Source organism: Mesoplodon bidens (assembly GCF_964165515.1).
Source record: "Mesoplodon bidens genome assembly, chromosome: 5".
Taxonomy (NCBI): Eukaryota; Metazoa; Chordata; class Mammalia; order Artiodactyla; family Ziphiidae; genus Mesoplodon; species Mesoplodon bidens.
The window spans coordinates 137,943,429-137,958,547 of record NC_138161.1 but is presented as its reverse complement, the minus strand read 5'-3'; the positions used below and the strand labels follow the sequence as shown (position 1 = coordinate 137,958,547).

Here is a 15,119-nt window from a genome sequence, read left to right as displayed (position 1 = left end):
GCTTAGCTGCTCAGCAGCATGTGGGATCTTCCCAGACCAGGGCTTGAACCCATGTCCCCTGCATTGGCAGGTGGATTCTTAACCACTGTGCTACCAGGGAAGTCCTCCAAGATGTATTTTCAAGTGAAAGATTCTGCCCCTTTTAAACATCTCTGTAAAATATCATTAATCAGTCAACAAATATTTATTAAGTACATATGATGTTGCCAGCTATGTTAAGTACAGTTGAAATTAGCTTTGAGGAAAGTCAAGTTTTATTGCGTACAAAGGAATAATAAGATCAAGATATTTTAGAAGAAAAAAATAAGAAAACCTGACCTATGAAAAGACCCTTGGCAGTGAGTAACTGTGTCATGTAAGGAGAAAACCAAGGGTTTTCAAGTCACAGACATAGACTCACATCCCAGCTTGGCTACATACTGATCATTTTACCCCCAAGCAACTGAGTTACTTTCTTGGAGTCTCAGTATCCTCATATATAAAATGGGTTTTTTTGTGGGTGTGATCGTTAATTTTATGTCTTAACTTGACTAGGCCACAGTACTCAGATATTTGATCAAACACTATTCTAGATGTTTCTGTTCAGGTATTTTTTAGGTAAGATTAACATATAAATGAGTAGGTTTTGAGTACAGCAGGTTACTCTTCATTATGTGGATGAGCCTCATGTGATTTGTTGAAGGCCTTAATAGAAAAGGACTGACCTCCCTGGGAGAAGGAATTCTGCCAGCAAACCACCTTTGAACTTGAACTGTGACTCTTCCCTGACTCTCCAGCCACACAGCCTACCTTGCAGAATTTGAACTTGCCAGACCTCCACAATTGCCTGAGCCAGTTCCTTAAAATAAACTCTCTCTCTCTCTCTCTCTCTCTCTCTCTCTCTCTCTCTCTCTCTCTCTCTCTTACGTACACACGTACTGGGAGGAGAGGAAAGAACTTTTCTTCTACCCGCTTAGGTTTAGAAACGGAAGCCTGAAAATTAAACTGCCAAAAGATGATTAGCAAGAGAAAAGACAGATTTTTATTTATGTACATACACAAGAGTTCACAAAAAAGTGTAACTAGGTGGCAGTTAGAATTGAGGGCTTATATTCCATTTAATAGGGAAAGGGGATGGGGAGAAGGTCACTTACAGGAAAACAAATGACTTCTTTGAAATAGTGGGGTAAGGGCACTCATGAGAGAACAGTTGACTTTTAGGAAAGATAAATGGCCCTTAGAAGAATAGATGGGAGATATGATAGCTTTGTGGCAATGTCTATTTAGGTGTGGTGCTGAGTTCTGTCACTGGTGATAAGAGTCAATCTTTCCTGCTTCCAAAACTCCTGAAATTCCCGGGGAGAAGATTTATGAGTTGAGTTTTTTTCTAAGGCTCTGCTTATCTTAAAGGCAGACAAGGGGAGTTCAAAACCTGCATCTGTTGACTCTCAAATAACTTCAGCTCAAAATAATTTTTATGCCACTGTTGTGCATTCTGGACCCTTCAGCGCCCTTTTGGTTCTGTTTCTCTAAAGAACCCTAACTAATTCAGTGGGATATTTTGAGGTTTAGATATAATGCTTGCAAAGTTAGATATAACATAGGTTAGGAATCATTCAATGTGATAGCAATTATTATTAATTCGTTCTAAGGGTGATATCAGATAATTTTTTTTTTTTTTTCGGTACGCGGGCCTCTCACTGTTGTGGCCTCTCCCATTGCGGAGCACAGGCTCCAGACGCGCAGGCTCAGTGGCCATGGCTCATGGGCCCAGCCACTCCACGGCATGTGGGATCCTCCCGGACCAGGGCACGAACCTGTGTCCCCTGCATCGGCAGGCAGACTCTCGACCACTGCGCCACCAGGGAAGCCCTCAGATAATATTTTGACTAAACTACGAGCTCGTGTGTCTTAAATTACTTGGACTGAATTTTCAAAATCTAAAAATACATACAAAAAGAAAGTCACAACCATAAAGTAATATGACTGATTTTTAATATTACACCAAAACTTAGAGAGCCAAATTACTCTAAATCTTCTGAGTAGTTGTGAGTGGAGGCTCTAGAACAGGGCTGCCTTAGCTCACAGTGTTTACGTATGGAGGCAAGCTTTTTATTTTTGATCTGATTTTTTAAAATAGCGAAACAAAATTCATTTGTAATGACTTTCAAAGCATTTCAAAGTTAACCAAACTAACAAATGAGTATTTTGAAATGAGATGGAACTCTTTTCACTGACATGAAAGTAAAATGTGGAAGTGATTTTCCTGTGTAGATGCCAACATCGTATTAGTGTGGTCAAAATAGGCCATGTTGTGATCACAAGCAAATCCCAAAGTCTCAGCGGCTTAAAACGAAAGGATTATTTCTCATTCACAGGAAGTCCTTTATGGGTCCAAGGGTTCTCCAGGTATCTCCCTTCTGAATGGTGACTCAGAGCTTCAGGCTGCTTCCACCTTGCAGCCCCACTGGAACTGGTGGTTTCATCCAGTGGTGGTTTCGGTTGCTGTGGCAACAAGAGAGCATGCCGAGAGCCTGGGGAGCTTTGTCCTGCTTCAGACCCACTTTACAGGTCATTTCAGATACACTTCTGTCAGACAGAATGAGTCCTCGGGCCCTGCCTAAGGGCAAGGGAGCTGACTAGTGCTGCTTTCTGTCTGTCCAGGAAGGAGAGGAGAGCTGGATATGGTGAACACAGACCGTCTCTACCATCTTGGCTCTCAAGCCCATGCGGGGGGAATCAGTGGCCAAGGCAGTGAAAGAAGCGAACAGTCTCTTTAGATGACTTCCCTGAAGGGAACACGACCCACTTGGTGTCTTTGAATAAAAACCTATCTCAGTACTTTAGAAGCCCACTTGGAATCTGTAAAATGAAACATTGACTAACTTCAGGAAAACGCCACCTTAAAGCACTAGATCATGGCCTGAAGCTGCTCTGTTAAGCAAAACCTTTTTAAAAAGCATTTGTTGGGCTTCCCTGGTGGCTCAGTGGTTGAGGGTCCGCCTGCCGATGAAGGGGACACGGGTTCGTGCCCCGGTCCGGGAGGATCCCACGTGCCGCGGAGCGGCTGGGCCCGTGAGCCATGGCCGCTGAGCCTGCGCATCCGGAGCCTTTGCTCCACAACGGGAGAGGCCACAGCAGTGAGAGGCCCGCGTACCGCAAAAAAACCCCCAAAAACATGTGTTGTTATGACTGTTTTGTATAAAAACTGTTTACAACATTAGGGAGAAAGCATATAAAAACCAGCTGTTCAGTGAAAGAGAAAACCTTCCAACGTTTTCATTTCAACTCTTTGTATTTTTTAAACATTCATTCAAATGAGATAATGTTTGAGTACTTTCGTGGGCATCCTCCAAAGCCGAGCAAATACCTAGACAATGTGTTACACAGCGGAGAGGTCAAGTGCCCCCTCCCTGTTGCATTCACGAGCATTTGAAAGAAAGAAAAAAACCCTTCTCCTTCCTTAGACATCACTGAAGGGAATCTCCTCTTTTGCCTTTATGGGTCTGTGAATTAATTTTGCAGAGAAGCCAGAAGCTTTTCTGATCATCTCACAGGGACTCCAGATGGGGTCAACTATGGTGTGTTCCAATAAAATGAAAGGTGAAGACTGAAGTATTTTGCAGGATTGATTCTGATCAGACAGTGCAGCCAAATAAGGGCAAATATCCATGCAAGTCTCTGACTTAAGTGCTTCTCAGGCCAATAGCCACTGTTCTTGGCAGACCAAACCCCACAGTGTGGTCCTCGTGTATGGGCAGCTGGTACCTTTCCTTCACTGACTGTTATTAGAAAATCCATTGTAATCTCTCTGTGGGGTTTGGTAACACAATAGCCCCTGTCAGTGCTCTGAAATATATTCCATAAGCAGGAGAAGTCTCCCTGCAGCTGCTGATTTGGCCCTTACAAAAGGCGCTGCCACCTTCAATAGTCTCCCCTATTTGCCCAAGGGCACTGCATGATGATGGACCAAAAGGGCCCTGAACAAATCTGCCAGGGAAAGGTTCAAGACTCAAATAAGCTTCCCTCTAATTACACAACTGAGGTAAGCACAGCTAGTGCAAAAGAGCCAAGTGATCAGCTTTCCGGTAGCCTGGACCCAGAGGGAAAGGAGCCTAGTCTTTTGTTGTTAGCATCAGCACCCACCGATATTTATTGGAAAGGGGCGTAAGGCATGGGCCCTGCCCTCCAGGGGCATCTAGTCGGGGATGTGTCAGAACATAAAGAAAACCTCAACGTGGCCCGTTTTTCCCCAGTCTTCTGTGACTGGTGGCAAAAAGGCTGCAGTTGGCCATCCCTAATGGACAAGCCAAGGCCATCCGGGCCTGGTTGAGATGTTAGTTAAGAACGGTGCCTTTTTAAAAAAGTTTATTCTATTGAAGTAGACTTGATTTACAGCGTTGTGTTCATTTCTGCTGTACAGCAAAGGGATTCAGTTAGACATATATATACTCTTTTTTTCATATTCTTTTCCATGATAGTTTATTACAGGATATTGAATAGAGTTCCCTGTGCTATACAGCAGCCCCTTGTTGTTTATCCGTTCTATATATAATAGTTTGCATCTGCTAATCCCAAACTCCCAGTCCACCCCTGCCCCTTGGCAACTGCAAGTCTGTTCTCTACATCTGTGAGTCTATTTCCTAGATAAGAGAACTGTGCATCCTGATGTGAGGACTGGTATGGCAAGTTCCCCACGGTCACCAAGCCCATGGGCACTCTCCTTTATCCAAGTTAAATCTGCTCACAGTGACTTTACAGGTGCCCTCTTGACCTCTGGTGCAGTGTGTTCATACCTGCCAGCAGCCATCAAGATGGTACAAGCTTCTTCCTCGTGGCACCTGGTCCCATCCTAACTCCTCTGTTCTCTATGAGACACACAGGCCTGAGGTTCATTCCTGATCTACTTGGGTGGAATTTTACCTCTATCCTTGTTCTGACACATTTAAAATCTGGTACCAACCCCCATTCCGCAAATCTTTCTGATACTTTAAAATGTTGCTGTGTAAATTATACCTCAATAGATCTGACTTTTTAAAAAAAATCCATCCTTGAAATTTCAATTCATCTTAGTAACCCTCCCTCAAGGCTCTTACTCTACAGGATGTAAACCACACAGACATTGGTCAGTAGGTTCTTTTTTTTTTTTTGGCTGCATTGGGACTTCGTTGCTATGCGTGGGCTTTCTCTAGTTTCAGCAAGCAGGCGCTACTCTTCATTGCAGTGTGTGGGCTTCTCATTGCAGTGGCCTCTCTTGTTGGGGAGCATGGGCTCTAGGCGCATGGGCTTCAGTAGCTGCAGCATGTGGGCTCAGTAGTTGTGGCCACGGGATTAGTTGCTCCGTGGCATGTGGGATCTTCCTGGACCAAGGATTGAACCCATGTCCTCTGCTTTGACAGGCCAATTCTTAACCAGTGTGCCACCAGGGAAGTCTGATCAGTAGGTTCTAATAGATGGCAAGCCTGCATTTCCCTTTCTTTCAATTCATGGAGACTCAGTGGCTTTGGGGAGAACAGAGTTACCTTATAGTATCTTATGATACAGTTTTCCATACCTCTCTTTTCAGTGGGGTCATAATGGGAAAAGTCCAAGGAGTCCTGGATGGGCCTTTCTGGATGGAGCTAGGCTTGAATCACAAAACAAGAACTGGGGAATTGCTGGACATCAGAAGCCTTCGACTGAGTTTCTCTTTTCCATAATAATATTTGACTACAATTTTTCCTTTGAAAAATTCACCTATATTTGCTGGCTTTCTCAGATACACAGCTATTTATAAATGCAAAAGCAAGTATAAAGAGGTTAAAAGAGGGGCTTTCCTGGTGGTGCAGTTGTTGAGAGTCCGCCTACCGATGCAGGGGACACAGGTTCGTGCCCCGGTCTGGGAAGATCCCACATGCCGCGGAGCGGCTGGGCCCGTGAGCCATGGCCACTGAGCCTGTGCATCCGGAGCCTGTGCTCCACAACGGGAGAAGCCACAACAGTGAGATGACCGCGTACCGAAAAAAAAAAAAAAAAAAGGTTAAAAGAGGTTTAAAATACAGTTAAAAGACAGATAAGGTTGTTGTGATGGTTAAATGTGACAAAGTAAGTGAAGAGCATAACGTTGTGTTAGCCAAGAGTAGCTCTGAATAAATGTTGGTTATTTCTACTTGTTATTAGTAACGTCATTATTGAGTTTAGACTCTAGTCTAGACAGAGTCTGCTGCAGTAATCCTCAGACACAGTAGGGAGTCTCTGAAGGGGATGTATATGGGAAGCCCTCAATCCCTTTCCTAAAAGCTTTCTGATTACTAGAACAAAAATGAAAAAGGGAAGACCATGAATGTAATTAGCTTTATTAAGGTTGATTTACGACAGAAATTGACTTCTTCCAAAAGGAAGACATCTCTTAGACCAGCATACCTACTCATATAAAAGAAAAAGAGGGAACTTCCCTGGTGGTCCAGTGGTAAAGAATCTGCCTTACAATGCAGGGGTCACGGGTTCGATCCCTGGTCAGGGAGCTAAGATCCTACATGCCGTGGGGCAACTAAGCCCGCATGCCACAACTGCTGAGCTCGTGAGCCTCAACTAGAGAGCCCACGCGCCCTGGAGCCTGCATGCCACAACTAGAGAAGAGAAAACCTGCACACCACAACTAGAGAGAAGCCTGTGCACCATGATGAAAGATCCCGTATGCCTCAACAAAGATCCTGCATGCCACAACTAAGACTCGATGCATCCAAAAATAAAGAAAATAAATAAATAAATGATAAATAATAAATCTTTTTAAAAAATGAAAAAGAGAAAAAAATCGTTTGAACCTGATGCCACAAAACAGCCCTCTTTTTATTTCTTTAAAACTTGGACTCAAGAAGAACCAAGAGAAGTGTATGGTAGACCACCCCTAATATGGTCCCCAAAGATCCCTACCTCCTGCCATCCACACCCGTGAGTAACCCCTTCCGTTAAGGATGGGCTGGACTTACTTGTACGTACTGACTTGCTTCTAACAAGTAGACTATGGCAGAAGTAATGAGATGTCATTTCCAAGGTTAGGTAATAAAAATACTGTGTCTTATATCTTGAGCTCTCTCTCTGTCTCTCTTGATATGACCATTTGTCCTGAAGAAAGACAGTTACAATGGTATCAGGCAGCCCTGTGAAGAGGCTCACATGGTGAGGGATGGAGGCTTTCCAATAACCATATGAGTGAGCCTGGAAGCAGATTACCCCAACCCTGACCCCCCCACCCCAGTCGAACCTTCAGATGAGACCACAGCCTTGACTAACAGCTTTACTGTGATGTCTCTAGAGACCTTGAGTCAGAGGCACCCAGTTAACCCAAGTCTAGATTCTTGCCCCACAGAAACTGTGAGATAATAATAAATGTTTTTGTTTTTGTTTTTTTTAAATAAAGCCTTTTTAAAAAAATATTTATTCATTCATTTATTTGGCTGCTCTGGGTCTTAGTTGCAGCACTCGGGATCTTCATTGCTGCATGAAAAGATCTTTAGTTGCGGCATGCGGACTCTTAGTTGCAGCACGTGGACTCTTATTTGCAGCATGTGGACTCTTTCTTAATTGTAGCATGCGAGATCTAGTTCCCTGACCAGGGATCAAACCCAGGCCCCCTGCACTGGGAGCACAGAATCTTAACCGCTGGACTGCCAGGAAAGTCCCAAATGTTTGTTGTTTTAAGCCACTAAATGTTAGGGCAATCTGTTACACAGCAATAGGTAACTAATATAAAAGGTTACACAACTAACTGGAAACACACATTTTTCCCCCTTATTCTAAGGCAAATACTAGAATAATTTCTAGCATGGGGAAGGAGGGTTTGATAACAAACAACTGTAGTCTTGAGCACCGAATGTATGCTCAGTTATGCTGCTAAAAATTGCTAATGGATTGTTTAAAAGTCTTTAAAGATTACTGTGGCAGTTGAGGGAGGTAGGTGGGACTCCTAGAAATCATGTCATATGAAGAGTGAGGAGATCTGACTGCTGTCTTTTAAAATATAAGTGGTGGTCAGGTAAGAATGAACATGCTTCACTTGTTCTGTGTAACCCTGAAGGACAGAGCAAGAGGCAGTGAGTGACTTGGAAGCTGCAGGCAAGCAGGCTCTGACCCCACTGAATTTTGCTGGTGTTTCCATGAAACACCAAGAACAAAAGTCATGTCAACTACTTGGCTGTTTAAAAATTACATCTAGGGGTTTCCCTGGTGGCACAGTGGTTGGGAGTCTACCTGCCGATGCAGGGGATACGGGTTCATGCCCCGGTCTGGGAGGATCCCACATGCCGTGGAGCGGCTGGGCCCGTGAGCCATGGCCGCTGAGCCTGCGTGTCCGGAGCCTGTGCTCCGCAACGGGAGAGGCCACAGCAGTGAAAGGCCCGCGTACCGCAAAAAAAAAAAAAAAAAAAAAAAATTACATCTAAATGTGAAGGTGGTCTACAAACAATGAAAATGCTACTATCTGCATATAGTAGAAGTGTGGGGTAATTTTTTTTTTTTTTTTTAGCCATGTGTAGCTCGTGGGACCTTAGTTCCCCAACTAGGGATCGAATCCAGGCCCTCGGCAGCGAAAGCATGGAGTCCTAACCACTGGACCGTCAGGGAATTCCCTGTGGGTGGTTTTGAAAGTTGTCATTTTTCTAAATTGTTCTTTATGTTATATTGTCTCTGCAATTAAAATGAAATGTATTCTAGGAAAAGAAGGCCACATATTTTGAATTGCTAGAACAGTTCCTGTTTGGGTTTGTTACTGTGTCTCAGGCTGGCCATCTCCTTTCTTCACAGAGAAAAGTCTGATGATGCCAGGAAACACCATTTCTTCAAAACCATCAACTTTCCTCGCCTGGAAGCTGGCCTAGGTGAGCCTCCATTTGTGCCAGACCCATCAGTGGTTTATGCCAAAGATATCGATGAAATTGAAGATTTCTCTGAGGTTCGAGGAGTCGAATTTGATGATAAAGATACGCAGTTCTTCCAAAGATTTGCAACAGGTGCTGTCCCTATAGCTTGGCAGGAAGAGATTCTAGAAACGGGACTGTTTGCCGAATTGAATGACCCCAACAGGCCCGCAGGTTGCGGGGAGGGTAATTCGTCTAAGTCTGGTATATGTTTGCTATTATAAGTTGTTCTCTCTACCACACGGGCAGCAGGAGTCTCAGCTGACATAATCCTCGAATGTTCCTAATACGTGAAAATCTGTCGAATGAGCACTGATCAGTCAGGAAGGACATTTCAACCACAAACCAGTTCAAAGGGTAGGTGAGCTCACCACTAAGACATATTTTCTCTCCTTCCCTCCTTTCTCCCTTCCTCCCTAACTTACTTCCTTTCTTTATTCTTTCTTTCTTCCTTCATAAAGAAGAGTACAGTCTCAGTTTTCACTGAGACCTGGGAAAAGGAACACTCAGGTTTATCTTGCTAAACTAAAAGCATGAGCCTTTGCCATCCTGTCCCTGATAATTACACAGTCCTAAGAACAGAGAATGGAACTCTGTGGTATGCTCAGAAAACGAGCATTTGCAATTCTTTGTAAATAATCATTTTAGTTTTTCTTTGTTTATATCTTTTCTTCCTTTCATCTTTCAGTATTTCTCCTGCTTCTGTACTTATAAAAGGGATTTTGAACCTGGAAATAAATATTTCTGATTTTCCCCCTCCCTGCAGAAAAGGAGTGGATTGTACTATTTTGGAAATATTTCAGATTACAGAATAAATTTTTATTTATAGGGTCTCTTTTTCATATTTCTGAAATATTCTACCATTATAATGTTGAAGCATGTTAAATTAAAATATTCTGTAAGTTGAGTTCTTTAGGTAGCATTCTACAAATTGCTTACCTGTATAATTCCGCATGCCCTCAGTTCCCAAACTTTGCTGAACTTTGGAATCACCCAGAAATCTTTTAAAATACTAACATGTGACTCCCACTCCCAGATTTTAATTGGTCTGGAGTACAACCTGGGCATCTAGATTTTCGAAAGCTCCCCGGGTGATTCCAGTGTGCAGCAAAGTTTGGGAACCACAGACATGCAGATTTAAATGTTATTACATATGGGTCCTTGTTTTGGCTGCTCAAAACCTCAGTCTTACATTTTGACAACAACTTTTCAAATACCCAAAAAAATGCATAACTTTGGCAGTTGCGGTTAAATGAAACTGAAGATAATCTGTATTCATCTTGTAGATTTCCTTGCCCTTGCACACTTTAGTTCTTCACACATATCTTGGGAAGTAGATCTCTTGACTATTTCAAGACCTGAAGGATACATATGGGCTTAGAAACTGATTTGAACAAACAGTGGCCCTCATTTCAGGTGGCTGCCCAGCCAGCACTTTATAGGAGAATTAGCACTTCTCAAAAGCACAGCCAAAGTGAGAATTTTAAGGCCAAAAAAAATAATAATAATATATATATATATATATATGACACAAATATACATCTGGGGTGACCATATATATATATGTGTGTGTGTGTGTGTGTGTGTGTGTGTGTATGTATATATATATATATATATATATATATATATTTTTTTTTTTTTTAAGATGTATGTGTGCCTAAGGAAATCTCTCTTGTCCCAAAGGTGAGAAACCTGGCTGAAGTTATTTTAAAAGTTTTGTCCCTTGAGTAAGGGTACCAAGAATTACAAAAACACTGGCCAAAATTTTTTTGGTTAACTGGAATCCAGCTAACAGTAATGCTCAACTACAAGACAACATCAACCATATCTGGAACAAGGAGGAAGAAACTCCCATGGAGCTGAGTCCTGGGTTAGAACACCTGCCACTCGCCTGCTCATCCTCCATCCTCAGTGAGCTCCCTGAAGCTCCAAAGCCTACCCTAGAGACACTGCAGAGTCCTGAATCACCAAAGCAGAATACAGGTGTGTCCTGCAGATTCTTCTTCCTAAGGCAAGAAAGTAGATTAAGGTGTGATAAAATTTCTAAGTCTATTTAACAAAAACTAATCAACAGTTAACAGAAATTCAATTAACCAGAGCATTCCAAAAGTAGAGAGCTCAGGATTTAGCTTTATAAACATCAGACATTTTAAAAAGTGACTTCTACTTCCATTGGTTCTTTCATGTGAATGCCTACTGCTTTTGATAAACTTTAAATGCAAATCTGTTTCATGTTTTAGAAGTAACTCAGGAAAATAATTGAATAAGATACCTATATTCAAACAATCACCAAGTAAGCATGTGTTGAGCTCTAGTTATACACTGAGCCCTGCACTGGGTGATGTTGGGGACACAGTAGAGAAATAAGACAACCATCTAAGAAAGGCCCTGTGGTGTAGTGTAGCATGCAGACTCCTGTGGGTGTTATTATTCACATTTTAAAAGAGGAAACTGATGCTCATAGATGTTTTGTAGCTTGTCCAAGGTCACACAGCTCTGCAGGGTTGTTGTGAAGCCTAGAAATAGTGTATAGGAAGCACATAGTGCTTGACTTGCATATAGTAAGGGCATACTAAATTTAAGATCACGGTCAGTAAGTAGCAGCAGGTCGAATGATTCCTGGTCCAAGGACAAACTATTAAGACCTGAGTCTTCATTAAAAGTTCCAGAGGAGGTGAGAGAAGCAAGAGAGCTGGGTCCTGGGGAGTGGTTGAGAAGGAAATTTTTTACACACAATGAAAGAAAAATCTAATTGGAATAATTGGAGACATGGGGGCCCATCCCAGGTCTCCTGCCCATCATATGCCAGGTGGGAATCCACCTGGGCCAAGTCAGAGTACAGGAGGCTCACAAGGGCAGGGCAGGTAAGGGACAGACCTCAGCATGGAGATTAAATGTTACAGATGGAGAGAAATAAGCCAATGCAAAGGGCTTGGCTCAGATTGTGGGTGGGATTCAAGACTGAAATAAGATGCAACCAGATGTTTTATCAAAGAAAAGAAGTGATTTTTGAAAAGGGATGATACTTGCTTATTTTTAAACAGTTAAAATGAGCTTATGTTTTTAGAGAACAATTTTATATATAAACAAAATGAAACATCAGGGGAAACACAGACATATATGAGTGAACTATTCAGACAAAGAAGAACCAAGGAGAAGTCATTTTTATTCTTCTAGTTCGTCAGGGATTGTTTGAAATGTTTGTTTCTTAAAGGGGGAGATGGAATTAATAAACCGCTTGAAGGGGCTTAGAAGTGCCTTACAAAGCAGGAGGTATGGATGATGTTTTCACAGGAAACAGTGATGAATGATTGATTTTAGGTGTAATTTTTCTTCTTTTCTTTTTTCAATCACACCGCGAGGCATGCTAAATCTTAATTTCCCCACCAGGGATTGAACCTATGCCCCCTGAAGTGGAAGCACAGAGTCCTAACCACTGGACCGCCAGGGAAGTCCCCGATTTTAGGATTGTAAGCCACAAAGAGTTAAAAAATATTCTCAATTGTTTACTTTGAATATCAAATTCAAGATGTTTCTCATTTAGGTGACCAGGCATGAATGTGAAATAACTGAATAATTTAAACTTTGCTTCTTAGGAATTGCTCATTTGAAGTCATTGAGGGAATTTCCTGGAATACCAGTGGTTAGGACTCTAACCTCTGTGCACTTTCACTTTCACTTTCTCCCAGTTCACTTTCACTGGACACTGCAGTGGCCTGGGTTCAACCCCTGGTCGGGGAACTATGATCCCACAAGTTGTGCGGTGCAGCCAAAAAAAAAAAGAAAGAAAAAGAAATCAGAGAGAATACTACATCGATTTTTAAAGATCATTATTATTATATTGTGTTTATCATTAGGGCAGTTTAACTGATGTTAATTTTTGGACAGTAAAACATTATGAAAATAGTGAAAATATATAATACTCGCTTCTTAAATGATTGTTCTTGGCAGTTATAAGCCTTAAGAAGAAAAAAAACAGATACAAGATTTTTTTGGTGGTGGGGAGGCCAGCCTGGAAGATTTACCATATTAGCCATTTTGATCATCAAAAAAGTAAAAAGACTGAATTTTCTTGGATCATCTGGGAAAAATAATTGCAGTCGTTTAGGTTTAATTATTCTTTCAATAAATATTGGTGCCTGCCATGTGCCAGGCCTCATTTTAGTTCGGGGAGATATGCTGGGTTTTGCCCCTTGAAACTTTTTAGATTGGAAAGCGCTTTTGTTCACCCTGTGTGTCACTAAACTTTTATATCTCTCTGGGTAGAGATGAGTTCTGTTCTTTCCATTTTTTCCTAAGTTTTCTGCACTGAACATATCTTTCTTTTAAAAATCAAGAAAAAAAAATTTTTTTAAAGCAAGGCAGGCCCTGTCATAATTGGAGCTGGGTGTGTGCCCAGGCTGGCTCTGGCAATAACCAGACCCTGAGGACCTCCTTCCTGGCCGAAAGACATGAACTAGCCTGGGTACCAGCAGTAAGTCCAGGACTCCTGGTCTGAGCCAGCAGAGTCTCCCTGGACAAAGCCAGCAATTGGTGCCTAAGGTTGAGCCAGATTAGTGGTCCCACAATCCAGACCATGAACTGTGGCTAGTTGGTGGCAAAGTTTTTACCAAACCTCAAAGAAAAAAAAGAAAGGACAATGCGGTGAGTCTTTCAGGCGCTACGCTCTTCAAAATATCTTATTTTATCACATAGCTGAAATGTCTTCTTTTATGAAGTAGTTGATATTTGACAGAAGTAAAAATTGAAGACCAGTGACTATCCCTCAAGTATTTTTTTTGAAATTTTACTGATGCATGAGATTTCAAAATCTGGAACCCCCTGGACTGGATGACCTGGAAGGGCATTCCAACTGTAGGGAAACTGTGCTTCAGTGGGAAATGATGCATTTTCTAGAGGAAGACCTACAAACTTTTTCTGTAAAAGACCAGATAGTAAATATTTTAGACTTTGCAGATGACAACTACTTAACTCTGCCTTTGTAGTGGGAAAGCAGCCACAGACAAGGGAAAGGACCGACTCTGTCTGTGTGCCCATAAAGCTTCATTTACAAAAACAGGTGGTGGAGCTGGATTTGACCCACAAGCTGTAGTTTACTGATTGTAGTTGTAAATAAGTCTCATTATTAAACTGGCTGGGTTATCTGATTCTAACAGAGCTATTTTACAACTCTATAAATTATAGATAACCAATTGGGATGTAAATTAATTCTTGTCTATAGATGTTCAAATAACCCTTCCCCACTGAATTAGTTTGTTAGGGCTATAGTAACAAAGTGCTGGGTGGTTTATACAACCGAAGTTTATCTCAGTTCTGGAGGCTAGAAGTCTGAGATCAATGTGTCATTGGGATTGATTTCTTATGAGGCCTCTGTCCTTGACTTCTAGATGGCCACCTTCTGTCCCATGGTTCTCCTTCTGTGTGGGTCTGTGTCCTAATGTCTTCTCCTTATAAGGACAACAGTCATATTGGATTAAGGCCCACCCATATGACCTCATTTTAACTTGATTACCTCTTTAAAGACCTTTAATTTGTATCTGCAAATACAGCCACAGTCTGAGGGACCTGAGGGTTAGGACTTTAACACATGAATTTGGGGAGACACAATTCAGCCTATAACACCCCTTAAGCCAATTTTATGTCCATTTGCACGTTCATTTCAACATTCTTTTACCCCATATAAATATGAGGGTTTTATTGCTTCTCTGAACTGGTTGAAATGCCAGTTTCCTCCTTAAAGAGTTAAATAAAATCTTTAACATGTTTTCATTTTTATTTCTGTATGACAGTCATGATTTTACCCTTTTTTTGGAGAATTATCCATTAACACAAAGCAGAATGTCACAATGCCATCATGGAACCTGGGGCACATTTAAAAAATTCTGCTTCCATAAGCAAAAGTTCTCCGCAAGAGCCCTCTCTCTTTTTGTTCTCTTATGAAACACACAGCAGAGAGCAGAGCCCCTAAACAGAGGGCTGGTGGGAGCGGTGGTGAGCCCAGGAAGCCGCTAGCATTTCCCAGGGAGTTTGGTTGAGGTGCATGGGGCCAGCTGACTAGTCTATATTTTTAAACCTATTCTCCTCACCCTGCCTCTCCTGTCTGCATGGCCAGCTGTCACACACATTCCCGCCATGCCCACAGTTCCTGCATACCGCAGGGGAAGCTATCAGGGAAGAAGAGGCAGGGAGGAGAGAGCCAGGAGCCACAAGAACCAAAGACAGCTTCAGAAGTCCACCTGAATTTTT

General features: G+C 42.1%; 1 protein-coding gene across 1 annotated transcript in view; it reads left to right on the top strand.

The window, feature by feature from the left end:
- The window catches only part of GRK7 (G protein-coupled receptor kinase 7), a gene marked incomplete at its 5' end in the record, with an annotated part of 35,267 nt that extends 26,096 nt beyond the window's left edge, over positions 1-9,171 (top strand). The window contains 1 exon segment of the mRNA XM_081235209.1: positions 8,761-9,171. Coding sequence (XP_081091335.1) covers positions 8,761-9,097 — 337 coding nt within the window. The 3' untranslated portion in view covers positions 9,098-9,171.
- Between the last annotated feature and the right edge of the window lie 5,948 nt (positions 9,172-15,119).